This window comes from Pseudonaja textilis, chromosome Z, assembly GCF_049901715.1.
Source record: "Pseudonaja textilis isolate UNSWEBS1 chromosome Z, rPseTex1.2, whole genome shotgun sequence".
NCBI classification, from domain to species: Eukaryota; Metazoa; Chordata; class Lepidosauria; order Squamata; family Elapidae; genus Pseudonaja; species Pseudonaja textilis.
The window spans coordinates 132,379,646-132,405,086 of record NC_142008.1 but is presented as its reverse complement, the minus strand read 5'-3'; the positions used below and the strand labels follow the sequence as shown (position 1 = coordinate 132,405,086).

At 41.7% G+C, this 25,441-nt stretch overlaps 2 protein-coding genes across 12 annotated transcripts; one reads left to right on the top strand and one right to left on the bottom strand.

Annotated features, from left to right (window-relative positions):
• Positions 1-5,604: 5,604 nt before the first annotated feature.
• LOC113443552 (small ribosomal subunit protein uS4) lies at positions 5,605-12,546 on the top strand. Of its 8 annotated transcripts, none has more exons than XR_003375113.2 (6): positions 5,765-5,866; positions 7,634-7,757; positions 9,764-9,886; positions 10,802-10,988; positions 11,108-11,294; positions 12,283-12,546. XR_003375113.2 is itself a non-coding variant. In XM_087916829.1 (5 exons), exons 2-5 carry the CDS (start codon positions 7,661-7,663, stop codon positions 12,458-12,460), a joined length of 585 nt encoding a protein of 194 aa, XP_087772955.1. In that variant the 5' UTR covers positions 5,605-5,866; positions 7,655-7,660; the 3' UTR covers positions 12,461-12,546. The 8 variants fall into 8 exon arrangements, 4 of the variants coding, with proteins under 4 accessions (XP_087772955.1, XP_026567639.1, XP_026567640.1 ...); XR_015740178.1 differs by having other exon boundaries at positions 11,108-11,425; XR_015740179.1 differs by having other exon boundaries at positions 5,782-5,866; positions 7,655-7,757.
• A 778-nt stretch (positions 12,547-13,324) lies between these two features.
• LOC113443642 (suppressor of cytokine signaling 3-like) lies at positions 13,325-22,079 on the bottom strand. Of its 4 annotated transcripts, none has more exons than XM_087916826.1 (3): positions 21,321-22,079; positions 18,495-18,591; positions 13,325-15,152 (listed from the first exon to the last, which is right to left on the bottom strand). In XM_087916826.1, the coding sequence occupies exon 3, from the start codon at positions 15,100-15,102 to the stop codon at positions 14,488-14,490; it is 615 nt and encodes a 204-aa protein (XP_087772952.1). In that variant the 5' UTR covers positions 15,103-15,152; positions 18,495-18,591; positions 21,321-22,079; the 3' UTR covers positions 13,325-14,487. The 4 variants fall into 4 exon arrangements, with proteins under 4 accessions (XP_087772952.1, XP_087772953.1, XP_026567784.1 ...); XM_087916827.1 differs by having other exon boundaries at positions 18,446-18,591; positions 21,321-21,778; XM_026711999.2 differs by lacking the exon at positions 18,495-18,591.
• Between the last annotated feature and the right edge of the window lie 3,362 nt (positions 22,080-25,441).

Below are 25,441 nucleotides of genomic sequence, written 5' to 3'. Positions count from 1 at the left end.
CCACACATGGTTGGAAAAAATGACAAAAAAACACATAGACTTTAAACCTAAGATATTTTTTATTGGGAATTATACCAGAAATATATTGTAAAGAATTGAAATATTTGATTGTAAATGTTTTAACAGCGGCTAGAATTGTATTTGCTAAGAACTGGAAAAATGAAAAAATACCTATGCAGGAGGAAATTATTAAGAAAATCATGGGCTGTGCTGAAATGAGTAAATTGACATTTGAAATTAGAGAACAAGAGGATAAACAATTTTATATGATATGGGATTTATTTTATCAATGGTTAGATAAAAAGACATGGTAAAGAAATAGACTAGTAAGCCTTACAATAAAAGTTAATAGATTGATACAGAATACAATATAAAAAATGTAACCATTGGATGAATGTGTAAGATTAAATCATAATGAAAATTAGAATATCTCGTATAAAATGATGGAAAAATAGTCAAATGAATGTTTAATAATTGATATTATATAAGCACAAGCTAGATCGATAAGGTGAGAATTTATATAACTTGTGAGTAATGGTAAAAAAAGGATAGCACAAAAGATTGTAACCAATTGACACACTGTATGTACATAATTGAAAGATGGTTTTATGTTTTTATGTTTTGTTCATATGTTTGTTGTAAAAAATAAAAACTTTTAAGAAAAAAAAAAGAATACAACCTGGAAGTGGGGACCCCCAAGGACACTGTGCTTTCCAAAATAAAAGACATTCTAACATCTGACACAGTACTGATGCAATATAGAGAGACCCTGCCGCTATGGCTAACCTGCAACGCATCTCCATATGGCATCGGGACAGTACTGAGCCATAGACTATCGAATCGGAAGGAAGCTCCCATAGCCCATTATTCTAAGACTTTGTCAAAAGCCGAGAGAAACTACGGCCAAATAGACAAAGAAGCCCTTGCCGCCGTAGCCGTAGTGAAACATTTTCACAAATACCTATATGGCAGACACTTCAAGTTGGTCACAGACCACAAACCACTGCTCAGCATTCTCTCAGGTGACAAACCCACACCCAACATCTTATCGCTGAGAATGGTCAGATGGACAGTATTCCTGGCAGCGTATAACTATAGCCTCCTACACAGACCAGGAAAGAACATCCTACTACTCAGCAGATACCCCCTTCCAGACTGCCATATTTCTCATAGAACATTTCAAACTGGGTTTATTCACAGCAGCAGACATCACGAGACTCACCCAAAAGGACAAAACATTGGCGCGAGTTTTGAACTCGGTATGGCGAGGTTGGCCGAAAAAGACGGAAGGAGAGGAATTCAAGCTTTTCAAAGACAGACAGCTAAAGCTGTCAGCATTAAGGGGGTGTTTGTTATGGGGAGACAGGGTGGTGATACCGCAACCATTAAGGGAAAGAATTTTGCGATTAATACATGAAGGACATCCAGGAATAGTAAAAATGAAGGCCCTAGCAAGGAGTTACATCTGGTGGCCGGGAATATACAGAGACATTGAGACCTGGGTTGCCACATGCTCCACATGTCAGGAATCCTGACCGGCCCCTCCCTCAGCACCCCGCTCCCCAGTGGGAAAAGCCTGCAGCACCATGAGGTCGCATACACATAGACTTTGCAGGACCCTGCCAGGGACAAACGTTCCTAATCGTGGTTGATGCCTACTCTAAATGGTTGGAAATGGAGATCATGAAATCCACAACAACCAAGGCAACGATCAGAGCCCTGCGAAAAATATTTGCACCCGAGGGCTACCCGATGTGCTGTTTTTGGACAATGGACCGCAATCCACAGCATAGCAATTCAAAAGCTTCCTCACCCATGTGGGAATCCGCCATGTCCTATCAGCACCAGCTCATCCTGCGGCAAATGGGCAAGTGGAGAGGATAGTCCAAATGACCAAAGAACTTCTTAAAAAATTAGGCCCTGGAGATTGGCAAGAAAAAATTGACAAATTGTTGCTAACCCAACACATAACAACCAGTGCAGCAACAAACAGGAGCCCAGCAGAAATGTTCATGAATAGAAAATTAAGGTCCACACTGGACAGAATCCATCCAAACTATACAAACGACACCCCTCTAGATTCCACAGGGAAGTGCAGAACATTCACACCGGAAGACACAGTGTATGCACACAACTACACAGGAGGGGAAATCTGGGTCCTGGCAAAAATAATTGAAAGCACCGGACTCAGATCATACAGACGGGAGGTAGAAAGGGGAAGAACATGGAACAGTCACATAGACCAACTGCAGGGCCACATAATTTGACCCCCACCCAAAGCTGAAGAACACAACACATCTCCGACAACCACAAAATCCCGGAAATTAGAAACCCCACAAAGACACATGTTATCAAGGGCAACCCTGAACAAAACAGCGAAGGATTTAGCTGTGGGGGGAGGAGTTCAGCGTAGTACTTCTGAAGCCTCCAGCTCAACGGAAACTGCCACGCCGCCGGAAAGTTTTTAGACGCTTCCAAGGGTGGAGTCTGGAGCAGTGGTCGACCTGTCCACTCAGGCCGCCACCTCAGGAACAACTGAACCGCGCAGGCCTAGTCGCACTCATAGGAGCCCCGCCTACCTGAAGGACTACATCTGCCCTGTATGCAGTGATTGGTCGGCCTGAACTAAGAGGGGAGGGGTGTTAAATATGCATGACACTACATTTACATGAGTTCACATCATATGCAAAGTGGAGTCTGATATTAGACTCCATTTATTGGTTCAGCCGCTGGCGGGAAGATTGGGTGCCTGCCAGTGGCTGAAGTGTTGGACAGCACCAGCTATAAAAAAGCCAGCGCTGGCCGCGTTTGTTTACTTTTTGATGCCGGTTTTAAATAAAGAGTTCCTCGCATTCCTGAGTCCTGCTCCTTCCTCATCCACACTGATTTAACACATCCACTTACAGCTTTGTTAGTTTTCACCTTCCTCTTGACCTATTTACTCTTTCAAATATTGTTGATTCTCTCTCGCAGAATGCACTTCATCCACACCGATTGCTCACTTTATACACAAGCCACATTCATTCAGCCTCCATTCATTCTTGATGTAAACGAAGATTCAATAATCGAGGCCAAAAGTCTATGGAGATTTTCAGTCATCCGCGTCATGATTGTCCCAAAGGTGCTTTTTCGGGAGGCAACTGGACTTTCTTGTTTTTCTTTGAAGACATTTCACTTCTTATCCAAGAAGCTTCTTCAGTTCTGACTAGATGGTGGGGAATGCATTCTGGGATGAACACCCTTTGAATGGTGTGGGTGCATGAACAGATTTCCAGAAAAACTGCAGACTACAGGAACCATTTGCCCTTCAATTTGAGATCAGACAACATAGACTTTCCCTAACAGCCTGTGCTGTCTTCAACAGTGAAGGATCACAGGGCAGAAAACATCCTGCAGCCAAGAAGACGTCGCACACATTTGGGTGACCTTAGGTGACTCTAAGAAAAACAAACTTCCAAGTGGCCTCAAGGACTTTCTAAAAGAATGCAAATGACTATTTGTCTGCAAAGAATATAAATCCTTCCATTCCCCACCATTCAATTAGAACTTCTTGAATGAAAGAAAGTCAAGTTTTCTCTTGAAAAACCATCTTTGGGACATCCAGGACAAACGTATCTTGAAAGGTTAAACCATGGCAACTGGTCCAACATTTATTAAAACTGAGACTTTTTGTTACTCATCCAAGTAACTTCCTCAGTCAAAATGAAAAAAATTGGTAGGCAGAAAGTCAGATAGTCATTAGAAAGAACCAACTAATGCAACACAGATTGCAGGCGGTTTCTCTCTCAAATGAACAGCAACATGTAAAATGCAGATTCAATCATACAGGCCAAGTATCTTAAAAGATTAAATCAGAGCAAATGGACCAAAGTTTGGGCAAGATGATTCCTCAAAAAATAATTTTCATTGTGTAATAATAAGGTAATACATTATCTGCACTGTTAATAAAGTATAGTTTTCATTTTGATACTTTACAGGGACTATTAAGATGTTGATGTATAAAAACATTGTAATAATACATTAGTATTGCCAAAAAAGGCTCAAAGGAAATAGTGAAATGAATGAGAGGAAAGTAAAAAGAAACAATACAAGAAATGTTTAGGCATTAAACCTGATCATTTAAAGTGAATGATTCGGTACAATATATATATTTATTTATTTTATTTGTCAAGTGATTATATAATAAACATAGTTATGAATACATGAAATGGATACATATAAGAAAAATAAAAAGAAAGAATAGGACAGGGACAGTAGGCATGTTGGTGTGCTTATGCACCCCCCCTACAGATCCCTTAGGAAAGGGGTGAGGTCAATAGTAGACAGTCTAAGGTTAAAGTTTTTGGGGTTTGGGGAAAAAACCAGAGTCAGGTAGAGTATCCAGACATTGACCACCTCTGTTGCTGAAGTCGTATTTCCTGCAATCAAGATTGGTGCGATTAACCTTGAGTTTGTATCTATTGTTTGCTCTTGTATTGTTGTGGTTGAAGCTGAAGTATTCATTGACAGATAGGACATTGCAATGTATGATTTTATATACTATACTTAGATCGGACCGAAGGCAGCGTAGTTCTAGGTTTTCTAGTTCTAGAATTTCAAGTCTGGTGGCATAAGGTATTCTGCAATGAGTAGAAGAGTGGAGAACTCTTCTGGTGAAATATTTCTGGACTTTCTCAACTGTGTTAATATCAGATACGTAATGTGGGTTCCAGACTGATGAGCTGTATTGGCCTAGTAAATGTTTTGTATGCTCTAGGTATTAGTGTAATATTACCAGAGAAAAAGCTATGTAAGATTAGGTTAACCACTCTTAATGCCTTTTTGGCTATGTAGTTACAGTGGGCTCTAGCATTTAGATCATAAGAGATGAGTATTTCAAGATCCTTGACAGAGTTTGGATCATCAAGGTCTTGACTATTCAGCCTGTATTTTATTTTCTGATTTTTTTTTGCCAATATGTAAGAAAGAGCATTTCTTTGTTGAGATTTGAAGTTGCCATTTGTTTCACCATTCTGATACATAGTTAAGGTCTTTTTGAAGGGTAGCAGTATGTATCAATGTATGATTTTGTGTACTATACTTATTAGTAGTAGTAGTATATTTTATATACTATACTTAGATCGGAGCGAAGGCAGCGTAGTTCTAGATTTTATAGGTCTAGAATTTCAAATCTGGTGGCATAAGGTACTCTGCAACAAGTAGAGTGGAGAATACATAATAAACACACATTTTATACATCGCACGTGTGCAACCGCGCGTTAGTGGAAGCAGGTTCAGATGTTTTGCCCTAGTAAAGACTCGCAAGTCCTGACTCGTGGGGTTTAGATGAAATTGCACAGGTAGCCTTGTTAAAACAACTTTGCATAATTCCTCCACCAGAATGACACCGTCAGAAAATTATGGGAGCGGAAGCTCAGTTCATTTGGGGAACAACGGGCTGGCGGGGGGGGGGGAATGAATGTTTTGAGAAGTCGGCTAGAAAACTCTTTCGTCGGAAGGCAGCACACGCTTAGAATTCTAAGCTTATTCGGCGATGACATCACTCAGTCGGCGATAACGTCCCTCTGGTTGGGACTGATATAACCGCGAGATCTCGTTTAAGCAGAGATCCAGCCTTAAAGAAGAAGGAGCCGTAATGCCGCGTAGTACTTTCGTCATTAGCTTTTTAGCCAGTTTCTCTGTCACACGGAAATCCAACGCTCATTGGCTGGCTCCTCGTCGCCAATAGGCCAGGCGTGAAAAAAGTCTTATTTCTACTGGCCAGAAGAGAGAGAAGGCGGAGCTGCTCACAGTCCTATAAAAGCAGACTCCCCGTATTAACCCCTTCTTTTTCTTTCCTGGTTCTCGTTGGTGCCTGAGGTGGTAGGTAAGGGAGCTTTATCTTGCAAGGCTAGAACTCGTATTACCGAGTCGAACCGGGTAAACGGAGCGAAGCGTCGATCGACTGATCGACCGATCGAAAAAAATTCATTAAGAAAAGAGTCTCGCGGCCTACGACTGGCAAGCGGCGGAGCGCATGCGCTTGGGAAGCTTGGCGCTCGAGCCTCCATTTTCTACCCGTCCCCGGCTTCCTGCGCGTGCGTCGGCCTCGAAAGCGGCCTTGTGCGTTTCCCCTTGCGAGCTCAGCAGGGATATCTCGCTCCGGCATCGTGGCCGTCCTATCCTTCAGGAGTTGCTAAATGGCAGCTTAGAAGGCGTTTCCGCCAGCACATCTGAGAACGAGGGATTGATTATAGGAGTTCCCAACATGTTCCCCCTTTTCGGGCCTGACTTTTTTTGTTAGATGCTCTATATATACCAGGGATCTATCAAACTTGACAGCTTTAAGACTTGTGGACTTCAACTCCCAAAATTCCTCCTCCAGTCATGTTAGATCAGGAATTCTGGGAGTTGAAGTCCACAAGTCTTAAACTTACCAAATTTGAAGATACTTGTTCTATAGGTTAACCAGCTCATGCATCTTTGTTGATATCCCTCCCTGGAATTAGTGACTCCTCTTGACGCTTGTAACTTGGTTTCTAGATGTGAAACTGCTTTGGGAATAGACCCTTAAACCTGAATTGAAAAGCTTGGTTATCTTCAAGTGCCCTCCCCCATCTGACTTAAGGGCAACGTTAGAAAAAGATACCAAAAACAGGGTTTATTTTCTAACTCAGAAATTTGGGAGAAGTGAAAGATCAATTTTGTATTATCAAATTTATATGCCCCATCCTCTGACATGAATGACTGGGCAATATACAATAAAGACATACAAGGCCACCTAAAAGCATTTAAAAATAAGATTATGATGGAGTCTATTGAAAGTTTTGTGAGTGGCTAAATGCTGATAATTCTGTATAACTGTGTGTAGGGAGTGAAGGCCTTATCCATTCAGAGCAAACTGGTGGGTTTTGAAGTGTTAATATATCGAAGTACAATTTTCCTCCCTTGAGAACATCCTAAGAAGCAGTGCAGGTTACATGAATACTGTGAGGTGGTGCAAAGTAAACCTAGGAATGAAAATGGTGGGAGTAGGCTGCCCTGTTTGTAAACTATACATACTGTATTTCATTCAGTTCCCTTAACTGGGAAGTTTTACTTCGTATTAATCTAGTAAATTCGTGAATAATTCATAAAGTTTTATAAAAAAGCTCCATAAGCACCATGAAAGCTGGGTTTTTTCTTTCTTTCATCTCTTCTGTGGGGTTTTATCCATCCTTTTAAGATCCTATCCTAATTTGGCAGTAGGACATGTTTATCAACAGCAATTACTGTGTTATGTGCATGTCTAGACCATCTGTTTAAATGAAAAAAAAAATTGGTTTGGTTTTGTGTGGAAATATTTTTCTACCTTCCTCTGAAGTAAAGTCTAGTTAGTCAAAGAGAAAGGGGAAAATAACATGATTTCTGACTTGAAGCAGTGGAGAATAAATTGGTAAGGTGAGACAGATCTAACTGAACTGAAAGATGAATTTGGTTTATGAAATAGTCATGCAGATAATTAGGTAATGTTCATTTATATTGGATGAGACTACCACTTAGAACCGAATCTGTTTTATCAGTTGAGTCTGCTACAAATTTGAGTGGTATGTAAATAGTGATTTCATTGTGTTACATGGCTTGCATTTGTTTAAAATATATTGTTTGACCATAGGTTTGGGTTCTGTCTCTTTAGGGCAGAATGCCAGTTGCCAGGAGTTGGGTATGTCGGAAGACTTACGTTACCCCCAGGCGGCCTTTTGAAAAATCACGCCTTGATCAGGAATTGAAGCTTATTGGTAAGATTTATTTATTTATCTCTCGATTCTAGACAAATTGTGCCATGTAAAGTAAAACAATCTGTTAAATGAATGGATAACAAAACTTATTAAGAACTATAAATAAAACCATAGCTTCTGTCAAGTGAAAACAGTCAATGAAACAGCTTTCCTCCTGGAGTTGTGGGAGGTTTTCAAAAAAAGTTGGACAACCATTTTTCTCAGGATGTTATAAGGATTCCTGCTTTGAGCAAAGGGTTAGAGTGGAACAGGGGTATCAAACTATTTCATTGAGGGGCACATCACGATTGTGTTTGACCTTGGAGGCATGGCCAGAGTGGGCGTGGCCAGCTCAATGTCACTCATTGAGGCTCCATTTTCGGCTGTGACGGCCTCCTGCAGCCCTCTGCCAGTGAAAACAGCCTGGGCATGGCCCTCTTGAGCTCTGTTTTCGCTGGCAGAGGCACTGTGGGCCAGTCCACTGTTTCCAGAGCAGCCCTGTGGGCCAGATCTAAGTACCCTGCAGGTGGGATCCACCCCCCGGGCCTTGAGTTTGGTACCCCTGGAGTAGAAGAACTCCAAGATCTCTTCTAGCCATATGATCCTATGAAATAAGTCCCAAGGCTGGTTTGTGTTTCTTTCATCTTCCGGTGTTTGAGGAAAAAAATACTCTTTGTTGGGAAATGAATTATCCAATTAAAAAATTAAAACAAAAAAGATTAATTTGATGGGATAAATTGGAAGGGCTGATATTTGTCTTAACCAAAAAAGATTTAGATTCAGTTCTGCCCAGAGGACAATGCTGTTTGTTGTTGTTTATTAGAAAAATATAAAGTAGAATTGGAAGCCCCTTAATGTGTGTGTGCATAGGTGTGTGTGTGTGTGTGTGTGTGTGTGTGTATACATACACACACGTACATACATGCACACAAATTGTGTTTCCCTGAAAATACGAACTACTTGAAAACAATACACGTCTCTACCTAATACAAGCTGTACCCCCAAAATAAGCCCTAGTTAAGTCCCACTAGGGCAGAGGTGGGGAGGTGAAGCTGCCCCATGTGCCCTGCTCCCGCTTACTGCTACAGCTAGGCCTCCCTCGCCACTGCCTGACTCGCACAGTGGCTTACTGCAAATGGCAGCAGAAGTTGGGCAGCACACAACAGGTGTCAGGATGTGGGGAACCTGGCTGCAGTGGTCCTAAGGTAGTGGTGACTAACCTTTTTGGGCTCTGCGGGCCAGCACCAAGAAGGCAATGCGCGTGGAGGCCTTCCCCACTCCACCTGCGCATGCGTGCACATCTCTAGTGCACGCCTGTGCATGCGCACCAGATATCCAACAATCAGCTGTTGGGTGCAGCAGACCTCCTCTGGGTGAGGGCTCATGTGCCAGCAGTAATGGCTCTGTGTGCTACTCCCAGCATGTGTGTCATAGGTTTGCCATCACAGTTCTAAGGTAAGCAAATAAGACATCCCTCAAAAAAAACAACAACAACCTGGTGCTTATTTGGGGACCCAAAAGAAAATAAGACCAGGTGTGTATACACACCTACATACAAATATATAAACTTAAGGTGGTAGTGAATATACCAAATAATACTCCTTCCTCCTATTTTCCCCATAACAATCCTGTGAGATGGGTTGGAGTGAGATGACTTGCTCATGGTCATGAAGCTGGCTTTCCTGCCTGAGAAATCACAGCCTCCTGGTTTGTAGATCAGCACCTTTACCACTACATCAAACTGGCTTTGTGATATACAGTACAAAGGAAATTGATTCCATTTTTTCTTTCTGATTCCTTCTGCAGGCTTTCTCTTTTTTATTGCTTTTGCTCAGTATTAGTTTATATTATGTCTTTTATAAAACTTTAAAAAAAATATACCACAATGGAAGAGGTGTGCTAATCAAGAACAAGTTTTTCCAAGGGAATAGGGCTAATCCTGAGAAGACCTTACAAAAGGATCTGTCCTTGATTGCGCTGTGACCTTTAAAGTAACTGCATTAAAACTTTCAGATTTATTTTACTAGGTGAATATGGGCTGCGGAACAAGCGTGAGGTATGGCGAGTGAAGTTCACTTTGGCCAAGATCCGCAAAGCTGCCCGAGAGCTGCTCACCCTAGATGAGAAAGATCAGCGGCGCCTTTTTGAAGGTAATAGGCAAAACTAGATACTGAACAACAGCTTTGGTGGCGCTGCTGCTTTCAGGACTTATGACTCACTTGAAGGCTGCTGAATACCTTGATATATTTAACTTTTTCCCCTCATACCAGCTTTGTAAGTCACTAATCTGATTATAAGATAGGTGGTATGTGTTATAAGATTATACAAAGGCCTGGTTTTCACAACATGTTAAATGGGGTCAGGAGAGGAGAGTTGATGTGTGATGGAAATACCCAAAAGGGATTAATTGAGCCAATCAGTTTACCACTGGTAGTTGAATTTAGTTGTAAACAGACCTAGTTATGACAAGCTTAAACTATACCCTTTCTAGCTTGTATGCCTCATCCTTTTTTTAAAAAAAAGTTTTAAACAATCTTCTATTATGAAATTCACTACCAAGGTCAGAAAGGTAAGAAAATACCAGACAGAAACAGATTGGCTACAGTGGCCAAGCCTGTACTTTGCCAGCCTGAGTAATGAAAGCACTATTACTTGCCTTGTATAAGAGCTTGCTAAGATACTGGGCTCTTTCTGAAATAAATGGGTAAGGTTTCTGGTGTATCAATTTTTGAGTCAGTTGATGAGAATTGACAGAACAGTCTGAACTAAATATGTTTTGCAAACAAGGGTGCTGCTAATGTTGAGGTGTGATTTGAATTTTAATCTCAAAGTCTCTGCTCAGTTGGAAACATGCAGTTATTGATAATCTACCCCTGATGCTGTTCTTGTCCCAATACCATTTCTATATCCTGGGATTGCTTAATTTGTATTTTTTGCATAGCCAGTTAACTGTGATGGTTGCCTCTTTTTCAATTTTGTATCCATAAATATGCTAATCTTAACATGGTCTCTTTTAACATGTAGAAAGACCCATTCAGTTTGTTGATGTCTCAAATTTCTCTCAGGCAATGCCTTGCTACGCCGTTTGGTCAGAATTGGGGTGCTGGATGAAGGGAAAATGAAACTGGATTACATCCTGGGTCTGAAAATTGAGGATTTCCTGGAGCGTCGTCTCCAAACCCAGGTCTTCAAATTGGGCCTGGCTAAGTCCATCCATCATGCTCGTGTTCTTATCCGCCAGAGACACATCCGGTATGCTGCTGAAAGCCAAATTTTGGGGAGTGTAAAGTTTAAGATAACTATGAACTGCTGACATTTAGCATCAGAACATGTACTTCTGAAATAACATTTGCAATATCTTTTATATATAGCCTGTGCAGTGATAACTGTGGCCCCGGCCCTGGCTTGGGCCTTTATATACCACCAAACCCTTTTGTGGATCGATTCCTTGGATAGCTCAATAGACTAGCAGTGTCAAAGCAACTCTCAAAGATTTCGGCAAGGTTCACTGCGGCTTGGCCGTACACCTTGTGAAGGTCTGCTACATAGGTGGTCAAGGTAACACCAAGTACTGCTTCTACTTAGCAACCACAGCAGTCACCTGATAAGATCCTTCTGTACAAGTAAATTGATGGATTTTGCAACAGGAGTTGGAGGAAATGTTTACTGTCTTCAGTTGCTAAATTCCAGTAAGCAACCCCAGCAAAAAAAAAAAATTTGCCAAGAGTTGTAGTTTGACTTTCTGGTGGACTACATTTCCTTAATTAAGCATAGATTTTTCCACCAGCTGTAGGTTTTATCTATTATATGCAGTAACAGCAACTTTTACATATAAGACAGTTTCTTCCATGGTGCATTGGCTACTTCTGCAATGTAGTTCCATATCTGTTTTGTAAATTAGTATAGGATTCTAGGGTACTGAATATGTATGGTGAGATAAAGGCCATGATAGGGTCTGTTGTTTACTTGCAAATTGGAACTGGCAAATTAGAACTGGTACTTTGCTTTTTTTTTTTTCCCCTAGCACTGAATATATACCTTACTTGCAATGGCAAGGCAATTTTATATGGTTTGGAGAGGCTGGTGGATAAAGCCTGATTAAAAATACAAAGCATAAAATTTGATCATTGTTAAGGTTTCTTGCCTGAATAGGTTATTGTTCAGACAGCAATAACACCATTCTGATTGCTCTATAAATTATTAGTAACGATTGCTCCTTTCAAGATTGAAACTCCCGATAGAGAATAGCTCAGTGTTGAAATGAGGGGTCCTTGTGATGCTACCTAGCAAGAAAACAACCAAGCTGACAGAGCACAAAGATTTCCTGAGTGAAATTAGGTTCCAAATGGATCCAGAAGCCTTATGCAGTCACTCTGCATATAACCCTGAAGCCAGTGGCCGATGGGGCTTTGACTTCTGAATGTTAAGGGTAGGCTGTGAACTCAGGAAATATTTGTAGAGCTTGTTTGGTTTGTCAAATATTTCCCATGAGTTCCTGACGAGATTATTTATTCACTAATCTAATCATTTCCTCTCTCCCTTTTAGTGTAAGGAAGCAAGTGGTGAACATCCCTTCCTTCATTGTCCGGCTAGATTCCCAAAAGCACATTGATTTCTCCCTCCGTTCACCTTACGGTGGAGGCCGACCAGGTCGCGTCAAGAGGAAGAATGCTAAGAAGGGCCAGGGCGGTGCTGGCGGTGCAGATGATGAAGAGGAAGATTAAAATGTAGAATATGGCTTTCCTGCCATATAAATCGGTGGGCCACTGAGCCTATCTTACGCCATCCAATAAAAAGTATTTGGATAACATCCTGTAGTCCATGAGAATTATGAACCTGTGGTAACTTGAACATGTTCTTTCTTGCCTCTGCTCACCCAGCAATGAGAGCTCTCTGAATTCAGTGTCGGCTTCCCCGATTGAGATATTTGCTTCTTGCACAAAGGGAAATAGAATATGAGAAGGGAGCAGAGGAAGGTTGGCAATGCAAATGAGCTGGGAGAAAAGTGACAGGCCTGGCTGTTTTGAGAATGACACATGGGCACGATTCTTTCCCTCACACTATTTTAGCTCCGACTCAACAACACACTCCAAATCATAATTTCAGGAGTTCAGTTTCTTCCCTTTCACCTCATTCTTTTGTTTGTCTTGCCAAATTTAAGCTGAACCGGAGAGGCCATTCCTGACGTGCAATTTTCTGCACCCTCAATTTCTGTTCTCTATACTTTTCTGTACTGACCCAAATGAAATTTTCCAAAATGGTTGCACACATAAACTACTCCTTTTCCTCTAAGAGGTTATTGGTAAGGTCTTGCAGATAAAAATAGTGCAAAGGTGAACAATAAAAATAGAGGAGATAAGCTAGGATCTGTCCCAAAGGCAGATCTCTTTTACTGCTAACTTTTACCTCTTGCAAGCTTTGATACTTTCATTCAGGAAGCAGGAAAGCAAACTGGCCTCCAATAAAAACATATACTTTTTACCTATTGTTGGAGAGGAATTGGCTGGGCTTCCCAGTAGGATCCAGGAAGAGGTCTGGCTTTCCAGTAAGAAATTGTGAATGAACTCAAAAGCAAAGAATCAAGCCAGTTTGCAGATGATCAAGGTTTATTTAAGAGCAGGAGTTTTTAGGTTCCTTAAAAACATTAAATTTAGGACTAAAAATTGAATAGTTCTTAAGAGTGGAGTATCACTGAACTGTGCTACCTTAGCGAAAGTTTTACACAAAATTACCATCTGCGATCACATTTTCTAACCTTTGTGCCGCAAGGTTTGGGATTTTGTTTTTCTTCCATTGTCCCTTTATTATGAAGTCTTGTTTCCTCAGAGACTGGTCTCTTCCTCACCCTTGAGTGGTATATCTGCTGGCTGCCTATAAAAACACTCAAGTCGCTGAACTTTCTCGTAACTGGTTTCTGAGTCAGCATTCTTGAAAGCTGTCAAGTTACAGTAATGACCTTTACTAAAGGCGGTAACTGGAAATGGGGGAAGGAGAGGTTAGGATCACACAGTGGTCAAAGTGGAAATGGCGGAAGAGGAGAGGACTGCTGTGCATTTGGTGCAGTGTGGCTTATTGCTCAAAATCTGCCTTCAGACTGGCCTTGGGTTATCTATATTCTAAAGAAAGAAACCAGAGAAGGATCTTGGTTGTGGATTCAAACATTCTTGTTACTGGGTGTACAATCTTCTTGTCCTCCTGAGAGTTTGTAGAGAAAGATGCACAATGGTTGCAGCTAAACATGGATTCTGTCATTCTTGACTTCACTACTGGGTAGTGCTGCTGCAGACTTGACAGATGTTCCTTGTACAGTTAGCAGAGATAATTTGTCACGGGACCATTTCACACAAACTGCACCTTTCAACAACTTTCAACTAAAGATGAGAATAGTTGGGAGGTGCTTAAGACAGCTCTGCCTATGGATAAAGATTTTCTGCTATACTACCTGTGCTCAAGAAGCATTTGAAATGTGGAAGTGGCTAGCTTGGAAAAACGGGGAAGGGGATTATATAGGATATGCATTTCCTTATCGATGACTAACCTACTCTGCCAATCCCTTTTTCAGATAATTTTCAGTAGCTTTTGGAAGGCTCATTATAAACAGCTCCACAATGCAAAGGTTGGCTTATCTGTCAGATGTTCCAAGAATATAGTGGTGCATCAGCAGTACACTATCTACAACCAGCTCTGCTCATATTAACAAGGAAGGCCCCAACTCCGCATTCATTAAAAGGTTTTAAACAGGTGCTTCCTTTTAGCTGCAGATTGAGTTCAATAATGCCTGGGGGACTGGCAGCCTCTGCAGCTGAGCTCTGGTGTCACCTCTGCCCTGCACGCTGGCTCGGAGAGCCCGCCGACACAGCTCCTGCAAAGTGGGAACCTTGCAACGGAGTGGCTGTGAGAGGGCCAAAGGTACTGGAGGCTGACCCTCCCTCTCCAAGTAGCAGGGACCCCCTTCCACAGCCCCCAGGCAGAGATAATACTCAACTAACTGGACTACGCAACTGAAGGTTGGGGGATGGCCAGCTCCTGGCAAGGCTTCCAGGTGGAAAGCTGAGTCCTGCTGCTGAATACGCAGGTTGGTGATGCCTGTCCTGGTGCGGACACTCAAGGTGAAGAGGTGATGATGGTCGGAGGAATCTCTCACCAGGAAGACGCCAGGAGGCTGGGAAGTCAACAGCCTCTTGGCTTCAGCTCCTGACAGGCTGCCCCAGTAGAAGCCACTGGCCTCCAATCGTTCCAAGGCACTTTCCACCCGCTCAAACTCTCCACAGAAACTCTTGAAATGGTAGGAAGGGGCAGCAGGGCCTGTCATGGCCACCACGATTGGTGCAGATGCCGGCGGGCAGCAACAGCATAGGGGGACCATCGCGCCACCAATTAACTAGTGGACAGCTTGATCATTTATCAGAGCTGCATCTGAAAAGGAAAATAAAGTCAATTCACAGAGAGGGACCTGAACATCACTTGCATCAAGGGTCTTAACCTGGTTTGGCCAGGTGAGTCAAAATATTTGGTACGGGTAATCCTCAGCCTACAACATTCATTTAATTACCTTTCAAAATAACAATGGCATTGAAAATGACTTATAATCAGTTCTCACACTTATGACTGTTGCAGCTTCCTCAGTCACATGATCAAAGTTCAGATGTTTACAATGGTCGCAGCATCTCAGGGTCTTGAAATTGTCATTTGCAAGCTTCCTAGGGACCTTCTGACAAGCAAAGTCAATGGGAGAAGCCAGATTGACTTAACACCACATGATTCACTTTAAAAAATATAGTGACTTGCTTAACTATGGCAAAAAAAAAGTCATAAAATGGGGTTTGACTCAATTAATTGAGTTGTGGTAGCATTGATTAAAATGCAGTATTGCAGGCTAATTCTGCTGACTGCCATCTGCCGGCAGTTTGATTCTGACTGGCTCAAGGTTGACTCAGCCTTCCATCCTTCCAAGGTAGATACATGGGTCTCTTTTTGAAAACCTCTAGTATTGGAGTATCCACAATTGATGAAGGCTTTTCCCCCCCAAGATCAATCTCTTGTAGACAGCAGTTTGAGATCAGATTTGTAAGCAATTTATTCTCTAACCAGAAGATCAGACATGGAAATCGGAGGGAGGATCCAGTTTAAAATGCCCCAGAATAAAATTTCCCCAAAATGGAAAGCACAGCATGGAAGTGAATGTTATTCCAACTTCTGGTGTGAGTTGCTACTTTTTCATTTTATGGCAGTTTTTGAGAGAATTCTCAGAAATGGCCTCTTCCACTTGCTTTGTGTTGGACTGCTAACAATTGCTTCCCCTTTCCTTTTTTTCTTTTCTTTTTTTGCTATCGAGCTCGGACACTTCACTTGCTAAGAGCCCAACCATGGCAGCTTCCTTTTCTGATCAACTTAACTTCTTTAAAAAGTGTTTAATCTCACCGTCGATCTCCATTACAAGATGGTTTTGAAACTATTACGTAACTCAGAACATGTTTAGGCCCGAGAAAGCAGGAATCTGTTTCATAATCGGAAGGCTTGTTATTGGTTGAAAGAACTAACTGGTCCTTCAAAGAGAAAAAGTTTAACTCAGCAATCCACTGAAAGGCAGAACTGGAGAAGGGAGCCAGTCCAGGATTGGCAAAGAAAACTAGACCGCAGCTTGTGAAAGAAAAGACAAAAGACCCTTCCCAGTTGACTCTGATGTCTAATGGCTGCCTAGCCAACATGTCCATGTTGCGTTCTTGACAAGAACACAGAAGTTCTTCACCATGATTTTCTTCTAGGGTGAGATCTTTTCTCAAATTCCTCATCTAGCTATGGCCAGCCTTGGTTTCCTAACTGTCACCTATTTGAACACTAAGCAGGTCCAACTTAACTTTTCAAGATCAGCCAGGGTCACCTGCAATGAAATGTAGTTTTTGAGAAAATCTACTGCAATTCCTGCCAAATGTTTTCAGGAAGCAAAAAATTAGAATGACACATTGTGTGTTTGACCGACGTCTGCATGCTCTCAAATTGTTGCCCTTACGGATTTGTAAGTGGTATAGTTAGATTTCAAGTGGGACCAGAACTTCCATCACTAAAACAGTGAAGTCATTAAGTGAGAGGTACCCATTTTGATCCTGTGACTGCGTGGATGTTGGGATAATTGCAAGAGTGGTCATAAGTCCTTGTAATTAATGGTTGTAAGTCAAAAACTATCTGTAAGTCATTTGGCATTTTCAACCTGGTGACCCTTCAGATGCATTGGATACAACTTTTCATTATTACATGTCAACCGGGGATAATAGGAGTTGTAGTATAATGAATCTGGAGACCATTCAACCAATGGAACAGAAATTGCCTTCGGAAGTTGTGGGAGCTTCATCCCTGGAGGCTTTCAAGAAGAGACCAGACAGCCATCTGTCAGAAATGGTGTAGGGTCTCCCACTTGGGGAGGGGGTTCGACTAGATGACCTACAAGGTCCCTTTCAACTCTGTTAGTCTGTATCTGTACCATCAGATTAAGAAAGCCTACTCTTAAATCTTCATTCTGATCCTATAAAATGCCTCTTATTGACATATCTTAAGATCCTGGGAGACTTTCAGGTAGCAGCTCTTGTCTAAGTTTATATAGGCTCCAAAGCTAAGCAGGGTGAGTCCTAGTCGAGATTTGGATAATAATTTTTCAGGGAATTTCATGGCTTAAAACTAGAGCAGAAAATAAAAGCAACAACTTAAAAAAACTGACCAAAATCACTAGTATATAGTTGCCAAGAAAACTGAAATGGCCATGTTCATGAAATCAACAAGAGCTGCTCAGAATCTAAGAGAATGTCTGGCCTTGGGCAATATTTTATCATGTTTTTTTGTTTTTAAGCTTATTTCCTCTAAAAGTACTGATAAAAATAATTGCAACAATGGAAAATCTACATAAATCAGGATTGAATGCTTGGGTTCCTAATGAACTCTGATCTTGGCATTCTCCTTGCAGATATTTCATTTCCTCTAGTAACATTAGTGCTTTTGGTTTATCTTAGAATGGTATTTAATTAATAAATTAATTCTAATTAATAATGAATAATATATATTACCCTAAGTTTTGCCTCTTGAATCTCTGGATAGAAGGCTTCATCTATACCACATTCTAAAATATTCTCATGTAACCAGCCCGGTAAATAAGAATTAGGCCTATTATCCTATTGCTACCATGGTTTTTTTAAATAAATCTTTGGCAGGAAGAATATAAGATGTATTAAAATTCTTTATCTATTTCCCTGCAAGCAAAGAATTTTAATTCAAAAATACCACCAACAAAAGGAGTATCATCAACTTCAACTCTAAAACTAATCTCAGATTAATAAGCACCAGGGTGAAAATATTTCTGGGACTATTTCACTAAAAAGCAGTAGGTTGAAGATGGCATATTTGATAGCTCATATTCATTAACATTTCCCTGCATTTAGAAATCTACAATCTCTATGATTTTGGAGAAATTGTATTTATAACTCTGTAAATATTAGAAGCCTCTTCTTTATCTTTTTTGTTTTCTATTTTTTCTGACCTTTTTTGCACTTGTGTTTCTTATTATATTACTTCCTTTCTAGGCTGGGATAGAATGGCTCAAAATGCCCCAGGTGGCTGCATGCCTAAGGCAAGACTAGAATTCACCTGTCTCCTGTTTTCCAATCTGGTGCCTTAAACCACTACACAAAAAATGAGGACATTATAGGTAGTTCTCTACTTACAGCCAAAATTGAGCCCCAAATTTCTGCTGTTGTGTGTTTATACCCATACCTCTTCCTCGGAGCACAGCATCGGTCATAAATATGAAACAGTTGCCAAGCATCTGAATTTTGAGCACATGATCATGAGGATGCTACAGCAGTCATAACTGTGAAAAATAGTCATAAGTCACATTTTTCAGTGCTGTTGCAACTTTGCACTGTCATTAAATGAACTTGTAAGTCGAGGACTATCTGCATGGAAAACTCTTACATAAAAATGTTTTTAACTAATTGTAAATAATACTTTACTGGGAAGAGAGCACAGTTGAAGAGTCATAATCTCACAGCAGTAAGATACCAATATCCGGTTCACAGATTCTTCCTGAAAAACCCAAGTGAGTTATTGTTTCTGTGCAAATGCAATCCCATGTGAGGGTTTTTTTTAAAAAAAAAATTGTTTAAAAAAGCATGCCCTGAAGTAGCCTCACACAGGAAAATGTGGCCCATTTTAAGGGGAGTAGCATCTGGACTCAAAACTCATCAACTTTAGGTCATTCCCCATTACACCCTAGAAGGAATCTGTTTAACTGCCAGCAGAATTAAACAGTCTGGTCCAGTAGACAAAACAACATGGGAGATGATGAACTCTGGGATATGAATTCTTTGCTAGTCTCTCCCAATTCCAAAAATCCTCTGAATTATCATCTGCTCAGATAAGCAAGTCCTGGACACGAATCAACTCCCCCAGCCGTGGTCCATTTGTGCAACAGAAAATATAAGGAGAGCAGAGAAAGGGAGCTTAAGTACATTAATAGAGGTGGTCCTAGTTCAGCCCTTGTCATCTCCATTTAGAAACGGACTGAGTAGCAAGTAGAAGAGAGCAAGAACTGACATTAACAGGCTAAATAAATCAATAGCTTGTACTGATGTACAAGCAACTAGTGACAGCTCCTATAGCCTGAAGCACCTCCTCTCAAAAGAGGCTCTTCAATCTCTGAATGAGTCACTCTTCTTATCTGCCAATAATTCTAGGAGACGTACCTTTCTTCATCTTATATTTTGTGTATTGAGAGGAAATTTCCACCATTGGGAAGCAGTTTGGTCTAGTGATGAAGGTACTAGGCTACATAGTGGGAGATGTTGAGTTCAAATCCCTTCTTCGCCATGAAAGCCAACTGGGCCATCCTCTCTCAGTCCAACCTACCTCACAGGGCTGTTGTGTGGGGGAGGTAGAAATAGGAGGAAGAAAGGGTGTTGGATCTGTTCATTGCCTTGTTATTTGCAAAAATAACAAAGGCAGGATATAAACAAACAAACAAATAAATTTAGTATACAATCAGACTAAGTTCTATGTGATGGAGAGAAGAACGTTTTTGTCATTAGAGAAGGTTTGACAAAAAAAATGATCATCACCCACTGAAAAAGAACTCTTAAATCCTGAATGGTTCAACAGAATGAGAATACAATAGGAGACATCTTTTGAACATCTACTTGGATTATTTTAAACCTTACTGTGCTAGCTTGAACTGGGCTGCAACTTTAAACAAAAAAATGCACACTTTTTCTGGACCCAGGGCCACTCTGTTCTTTGAGGCCACACAGGTAATCTCTGACTTACAACCATTCATTTAGTGAAGGTTTAAAATTACACCGCTGAAAAAAGCGGCATAATTTTTCATAAATATCATCCCCAAGTGATCAAGATTCAGAAAATGGCAAACTGGCACACATTTATGATGGCTGCAGTGTCCTGGGATCATGTGATCACCTTTTGTGACCCGACAAGCAAAGTCAATGGGGAAGCCAGATTCAATTAACAGCCACGTTATTCACTTAACAACTGTGATAAGAAAGGTCATAAAATGGGGCAAAATTAATTTAACAGCTATCTTGCTTAGCAATGGAAATTTTGAGCTCAACTGTGGTTCATAAATCAAAGACTATTTGTATCCTATCTCACTAAATTTACTTTCAGTTTCTTTACACTAAAACAAAGTTGATATGATTAATTCTCCAGTTACATAGGAAATATTTTCTCCTTTTAGGCAGGTTTAAAGGATCCTCTACTTTAAATTGTGCTTGTCTGAACAAAAATCAAGCAGCGGCTTCCTCCACAAATTTTCTCCCACAGATACAGCTGCAAGGGATGGAAACCCAAGATCTTCTCCAGGCTAAATGATGTTCTACAAATTGCTTGATTTTTGTTGTTGGCTTTTATTCTTTTCTCTTAACTGCAGATGAGAAATAATGTGAAGAAAGAGGAGGCTGCTAGTGAATAGTTGCAGAGTAATGAAAGAAATGGGAAAATCGTGGCTGGTAAACAAAACTTTATTACAGCTTTAGTCTGGTGTTGGAAGTAAAAACCCACTTGCATGAAATCTATGTAAAATACAGTTGTTATTTTTACCACACACAAAGAGACAGACACATTCAGGGATTCCTAGCCATGCATGCTGTTAGGTTTAAAAGTTGAGAGGGCGTCAACTACGAAAAGTTGGCTATTTTGCATTGTGGCATTCCTAATCTTATAAAGCAGCTTAAGCTTCGGCGGGACTTAATCGCTGGGACGTTAATTTGAATTTTGCCAGATTCAAAGTTCATACAGAATCTGATTTTTCGAGTTATTATACTTATTCGGCAGCCTAAGGGTGGTCTTCCATCCCCCATCCTAAAAAATAATAGTAATTAAGCGCTAAAGCCAGACTGGAACTTCCCGCCTCAATTTACTCTCCAAATAAACCAGCAACGGAAGAGTTTTCCATACTCCTCCATCAGCCCCGAGAGTCCGGGAGCCGATTTCTTGTTTAGGAGTGGCTGGGGCAGGTTTTCTCTTCTTCCCAACTTTCGCAGCCCCCCCAACCCGCTGCGAAAGCCCAAAGAGTTTTGCTAAACTTACCTTGGTTGGCGAGGAAAGCCGAGCGGTGCCTGGGTTTCTCCAACGAGTGGGAGAACAAAAGGGGGCAAACAAATCGGTTTAAAACTCGGCTTTGCAGGCTGGGCTGCGGGAAGCGAGTCCAGAGCGGTTGCCCCTTTCTCCCATCTTTCGAGCGGCGGCGGGAGGATGGAGGTGGGCGAAGGCGCACCCGAGCGTCGGGATGGTCTCGGAGGGAGGTTTTGCTCTCCCCAGTTCGGACAGGGAAGAGTAGAAAGAGGTGGAAGTTTACGGGGCTGGGGTTGGGGTGGGGGAGTGAAATGGAGGAGGAGGAGGAGGAGGGTGGAAGAACAGCGCCAATCTATTTCCTTTGGCCAAAGAATCGCGGCCCCTCTCTGGTTTCCTGGAAATGCGTGTGAACGTACGTGCGCGCTTCTGAACCGAGAAGCGCCTTTCCCGTTAGCGGAGGAATCGGAGAAAGCGAAGGGGGTGGGGGAGGGTTGGTGTCCGACGACTTGGGATACAATCTCGTCGCGGGGGGTGGAGAGGGAGGGGGAGAGAGAGAGAGAGTGAGTGAGAGAGAGAGAGAGAGAAGCTTAAATGGCTGGGGAGAAAGTGCCTAAGAGTTTGCAATAATCGTTCGGCGGCTCCGATTGGATAGTCTTTGCATGTATATATAGATATGCATATATGTATGGAAAACATGTACATTTGTCACAGAGAGGCAAAGATGCCTCGAACCTGTGTGTGTGTGTGTGTGTGTGTGTGTTACTGGCTGGGGACGGGGTGGGGGGAACGTGGCCGAGTATTTATTTTTATGAATGGTCGCCACTTTCATTGGTCGCTGGGGAGTGGCTGACAGGGCTCTGATTGGCAGGAAGTGGCTGTATCAACCCCGTGCGTTCCCTCCCCTCCCCTTTTGCTGCTGCTGCTTTTTTTTTTTTTCCTCTCCCCTCTGGGTGATTCCTGGAAGTGTGAGGGACTGTTGGTAAGAAGGAGGGGAATGCGGAGTTGGTTCCCGCCTCCGCCTATCTCTGCAGTGGAAGGCGGGTTGGGTAAGGTGATCGGGCCTTTGGAGGGAGATCCCCCGCTCGCCCGAAGCGGCGCACCTTTCCTTTTTAACCCTCACGGTGCAAGGAGGCGGGGGGCGTGAAAAAGGTCGAGGAAGCGACCAATGGCAAGCTGCCCTCTCGCCTCCCTCCCCCCACTTCACTCTTAAGTCCTCTGGGAAGAGACGTGCGAGCGAAAAGGGGGGGCGGTTGTTTTGGGGGCAAAGGTGTATGTATGTGCGGTGCATTTGTGTGACCCGGGCCTCCGGTGTGAATGCGGGCAGTTTGGATCGGTGCACGAAAGGGGCACCTCGCGTGTGTGGATTCTCCGTGGAGAGAGTTCCGTGGATTGGATGGAAGCGTCCCAGCTGCAACAACTGAAAGGCTCAATTCGAAGATCGCTGCTTGCACGATGTTTCATGGCCAGATTCACACAACACGCTAAGCTAAACCTTGAATCCGGATTGTTTACATGCCATAGCCCGTACAAAGACATCAATCATGTTACAACTTAATGGAATCGCCTGTTTCACAACCCGATGACCACCCATGTGAACTACACTAGCTTCTTGTGCAAACTAAGAAGGATGTGGTTTTGGACAGAGCCTCAGCCCCTGTCTGCCCCATCTTGAATATGGAGATAATACGTTGATTTTCCTATCCTGCTGTAAAGGTTAGAATAAACTGAGCATGAAGGGCTTTGAATATGTCATAGAACACCATAGGCAAATATTTTGTGTACTGGTATCATTCTCATTACTATTACTTTGCAGTGTGACATGGTAGCTAGAGAGCTGGGTGAGGATTTGGTTCAAATATCTGAAGTTAGATGGGTAAGATACACAGCTTTACAACATGGTGTTGTGCTTGGCTAAGTCTTGGGAGATCTGAATCTCTCTCTCTCTCTCTCTCTCTCTCTCTCTCTCACACACACACACACACACACACACACACACACAGACTCCATCCTGTGAAAACTAAAGATAGACCCAGATTGAACTGCTTGAAAAAGACAGGTGGGAAAAGCATAATAAACAACAATTTGCAAACTCACTCCTGAGTTCACCAGCTCCAGCTTTTTTTTAATGGCTTTACGCTATTTCAGTCCACTGATGACCCTTGAATAGTAAAGAGAGGCTAAAATCAATGCACTTGAATAGGAGAAGGTGTGTGTGTGTGTGTGTGTGTGTTACATCTCGGCGCACTTGAAGCAAAATGAAGAAGGCAATGCTAAAACAGGAGCATTTGAAAATAGTAAAAAGAATACATGGAAATCCATAATAGGTGGAATATTTTGGAATAACTGCAGGATTAAAAGCTTTGCCCACACTCAACAGATGGCTGATCAACTTTCCTCCAAAGAGGGGAGTGGGAGGCTCGTGCACTTTGGGACCTATGGAGAACAGATTGAGATTGCCTGCCTACACATTTTCTCCTTTATATTATGAGTTTGTACATTTGTTTTGAAGAGCCGGTGTGCCCTTTGGATGAGGGGCTGGACTAGGAGCAGGGAGGTCTGAGTTCCTATCTTGCCCTAGGCACGAGTGAGCATGAACTACATGACTTTTGATCAGCCATTCTCTTTTCAGCCACAGAGAGGGGGGGTGGGGAAGACAGTAGCAAACCACTTCCAAAAATACAGGTAGTCCTAAACGTACAGCTAAAATTGAGCTCAGAAATTCTGTTGCTAAACAAGACAGCTGTTAAGTGAGTTTTGCCCCTTTTTATGGCTTTCCTTGCCATAGTTGTTAACTGAATCACTGCAGTTGTCAAGTTAGTAACACGGTTGTTAAGTGAACCTGGCTTGTGGCTTTCCTATTGATTTTTGCTCATCAGAAAGTTACAAAAGTGATCACATGAGACTCTGGGGCACTACAACCTTCATAAATAAATGCCAGTTGCCAAGAGCCCTAATTTTGATCACATGACCAATAGATGCTGCCATGGTTGCATGATCTTAATCACTTTTTTCAGTGCTGCGACTAATCTTAAATCATTTTTTTCAGGGCTGCGACTTCAAAAGGTTACTAAACAAATGGCTATAATTTGAAGATTACCTGTATTGCTAAGGTAATGTTTCTATGCAATCCCCAGGAGTCACGACTGAATCAAAAGGTATGACCACAGAAATACTCATAAAAGCTGTACTGAAATGTTTAAGAAACACCTAAAATCAAATCAGTGCATATGTTTGGAGTATCAGCAGTGCACGCCAGGAAAAGCATACCTACCCTTATGCATATGACCATAGTTGGGACAAGAATTTCCATTGCTGATCGAGGCGGTTGTTACGTGAGTCATGTTCACTTTTACCAGTGTTAAGTGAATCACTGCAGTTATTAAGTGAATCCTGTGGTCATTAAGCAAATCTGGCTTCCCCTAATGACTTTGCTTGTAAGAAGCCAGCTGGGAAGGTCACGAATGACCCCAGGATGTTGCAGCCATTGTTAAAATGGTTGCCAAGCATCCAAATTTTGATCACATGACCATGGGGAAGTTGCACTGGTTATACGCATGAGGACCAGTCACTTTTTTTAGTGCTGTTCTAACTTCGAATGATTGCTAAATGAAGTCAAGGGTTACCTGTATTTCTTCTGTATATTATTTATTTTGTCAAACAATTACAAGATAACAGGTATAAATATAAACATAGTTATGAATACATGAAATGGATACATATAAGAAAAATAAAAAGAAAGAATAGGACAGGGACGGTAGGCACGTCGGTGTGCTTATGCACGCCCCCTACCATATCAAGCTTTTTCATGAGTATGGAAAACATAGGAGTATAGCAAACATATATTATAAAGATATGCCTGGGAAAAGCCAGGTTAATATGTGTTTTCTTCAGAGTAATACTATATGCCTTTGTGTACTCTGAATAAATAATACAATTTATGTAAATATGAAAGAGACGTACATACAAGGATTTCCATGTAGCATATAGATATAAATTATATATACCATATGAATTGCCCAACTTGGTAATAATACCTATCCATCTTTGCGTAGTTTGTAAAACTGAGCAGTTGGACTAAATTGGCATTTGGATGAAGGCTCTATCTATCTATCTATCTATCTATCTATCTATCTATC

Excerpts from the sequence above, each read along its gene's own strand:
- LOC113443642 (XM_087916826.1), bottom strand. The coding sequence starts at position 15,102 with ATGGTCCCCCTATGCTGTTGCTGCCCGCCGGCATCTGCACCAATCGTG.
- LOC113443552 (XM_087916829.1), top strand. The coding sequence starts at position 7,661 with ATGCCAGTTGCCAGGAGTTGGGTATGTCGGAAGACTTACGTTACCCCC. Across the intron at positions 7,758-9,763 it reads TCAGGAATTGAAGCTTATTG|GTGAATATGGGCTGCGGAAC; the intron begins GTAAGATTTATT and ends TTATTTTACTAG. Across the intron at positions 9,887-10,801 it reads TCAGCGGCGCCTTTTTGAAG|GCAATGCCTTGCTACGCCGT; the intron begins GTAATAGGCAAA and ends AATTTCTCTCAG.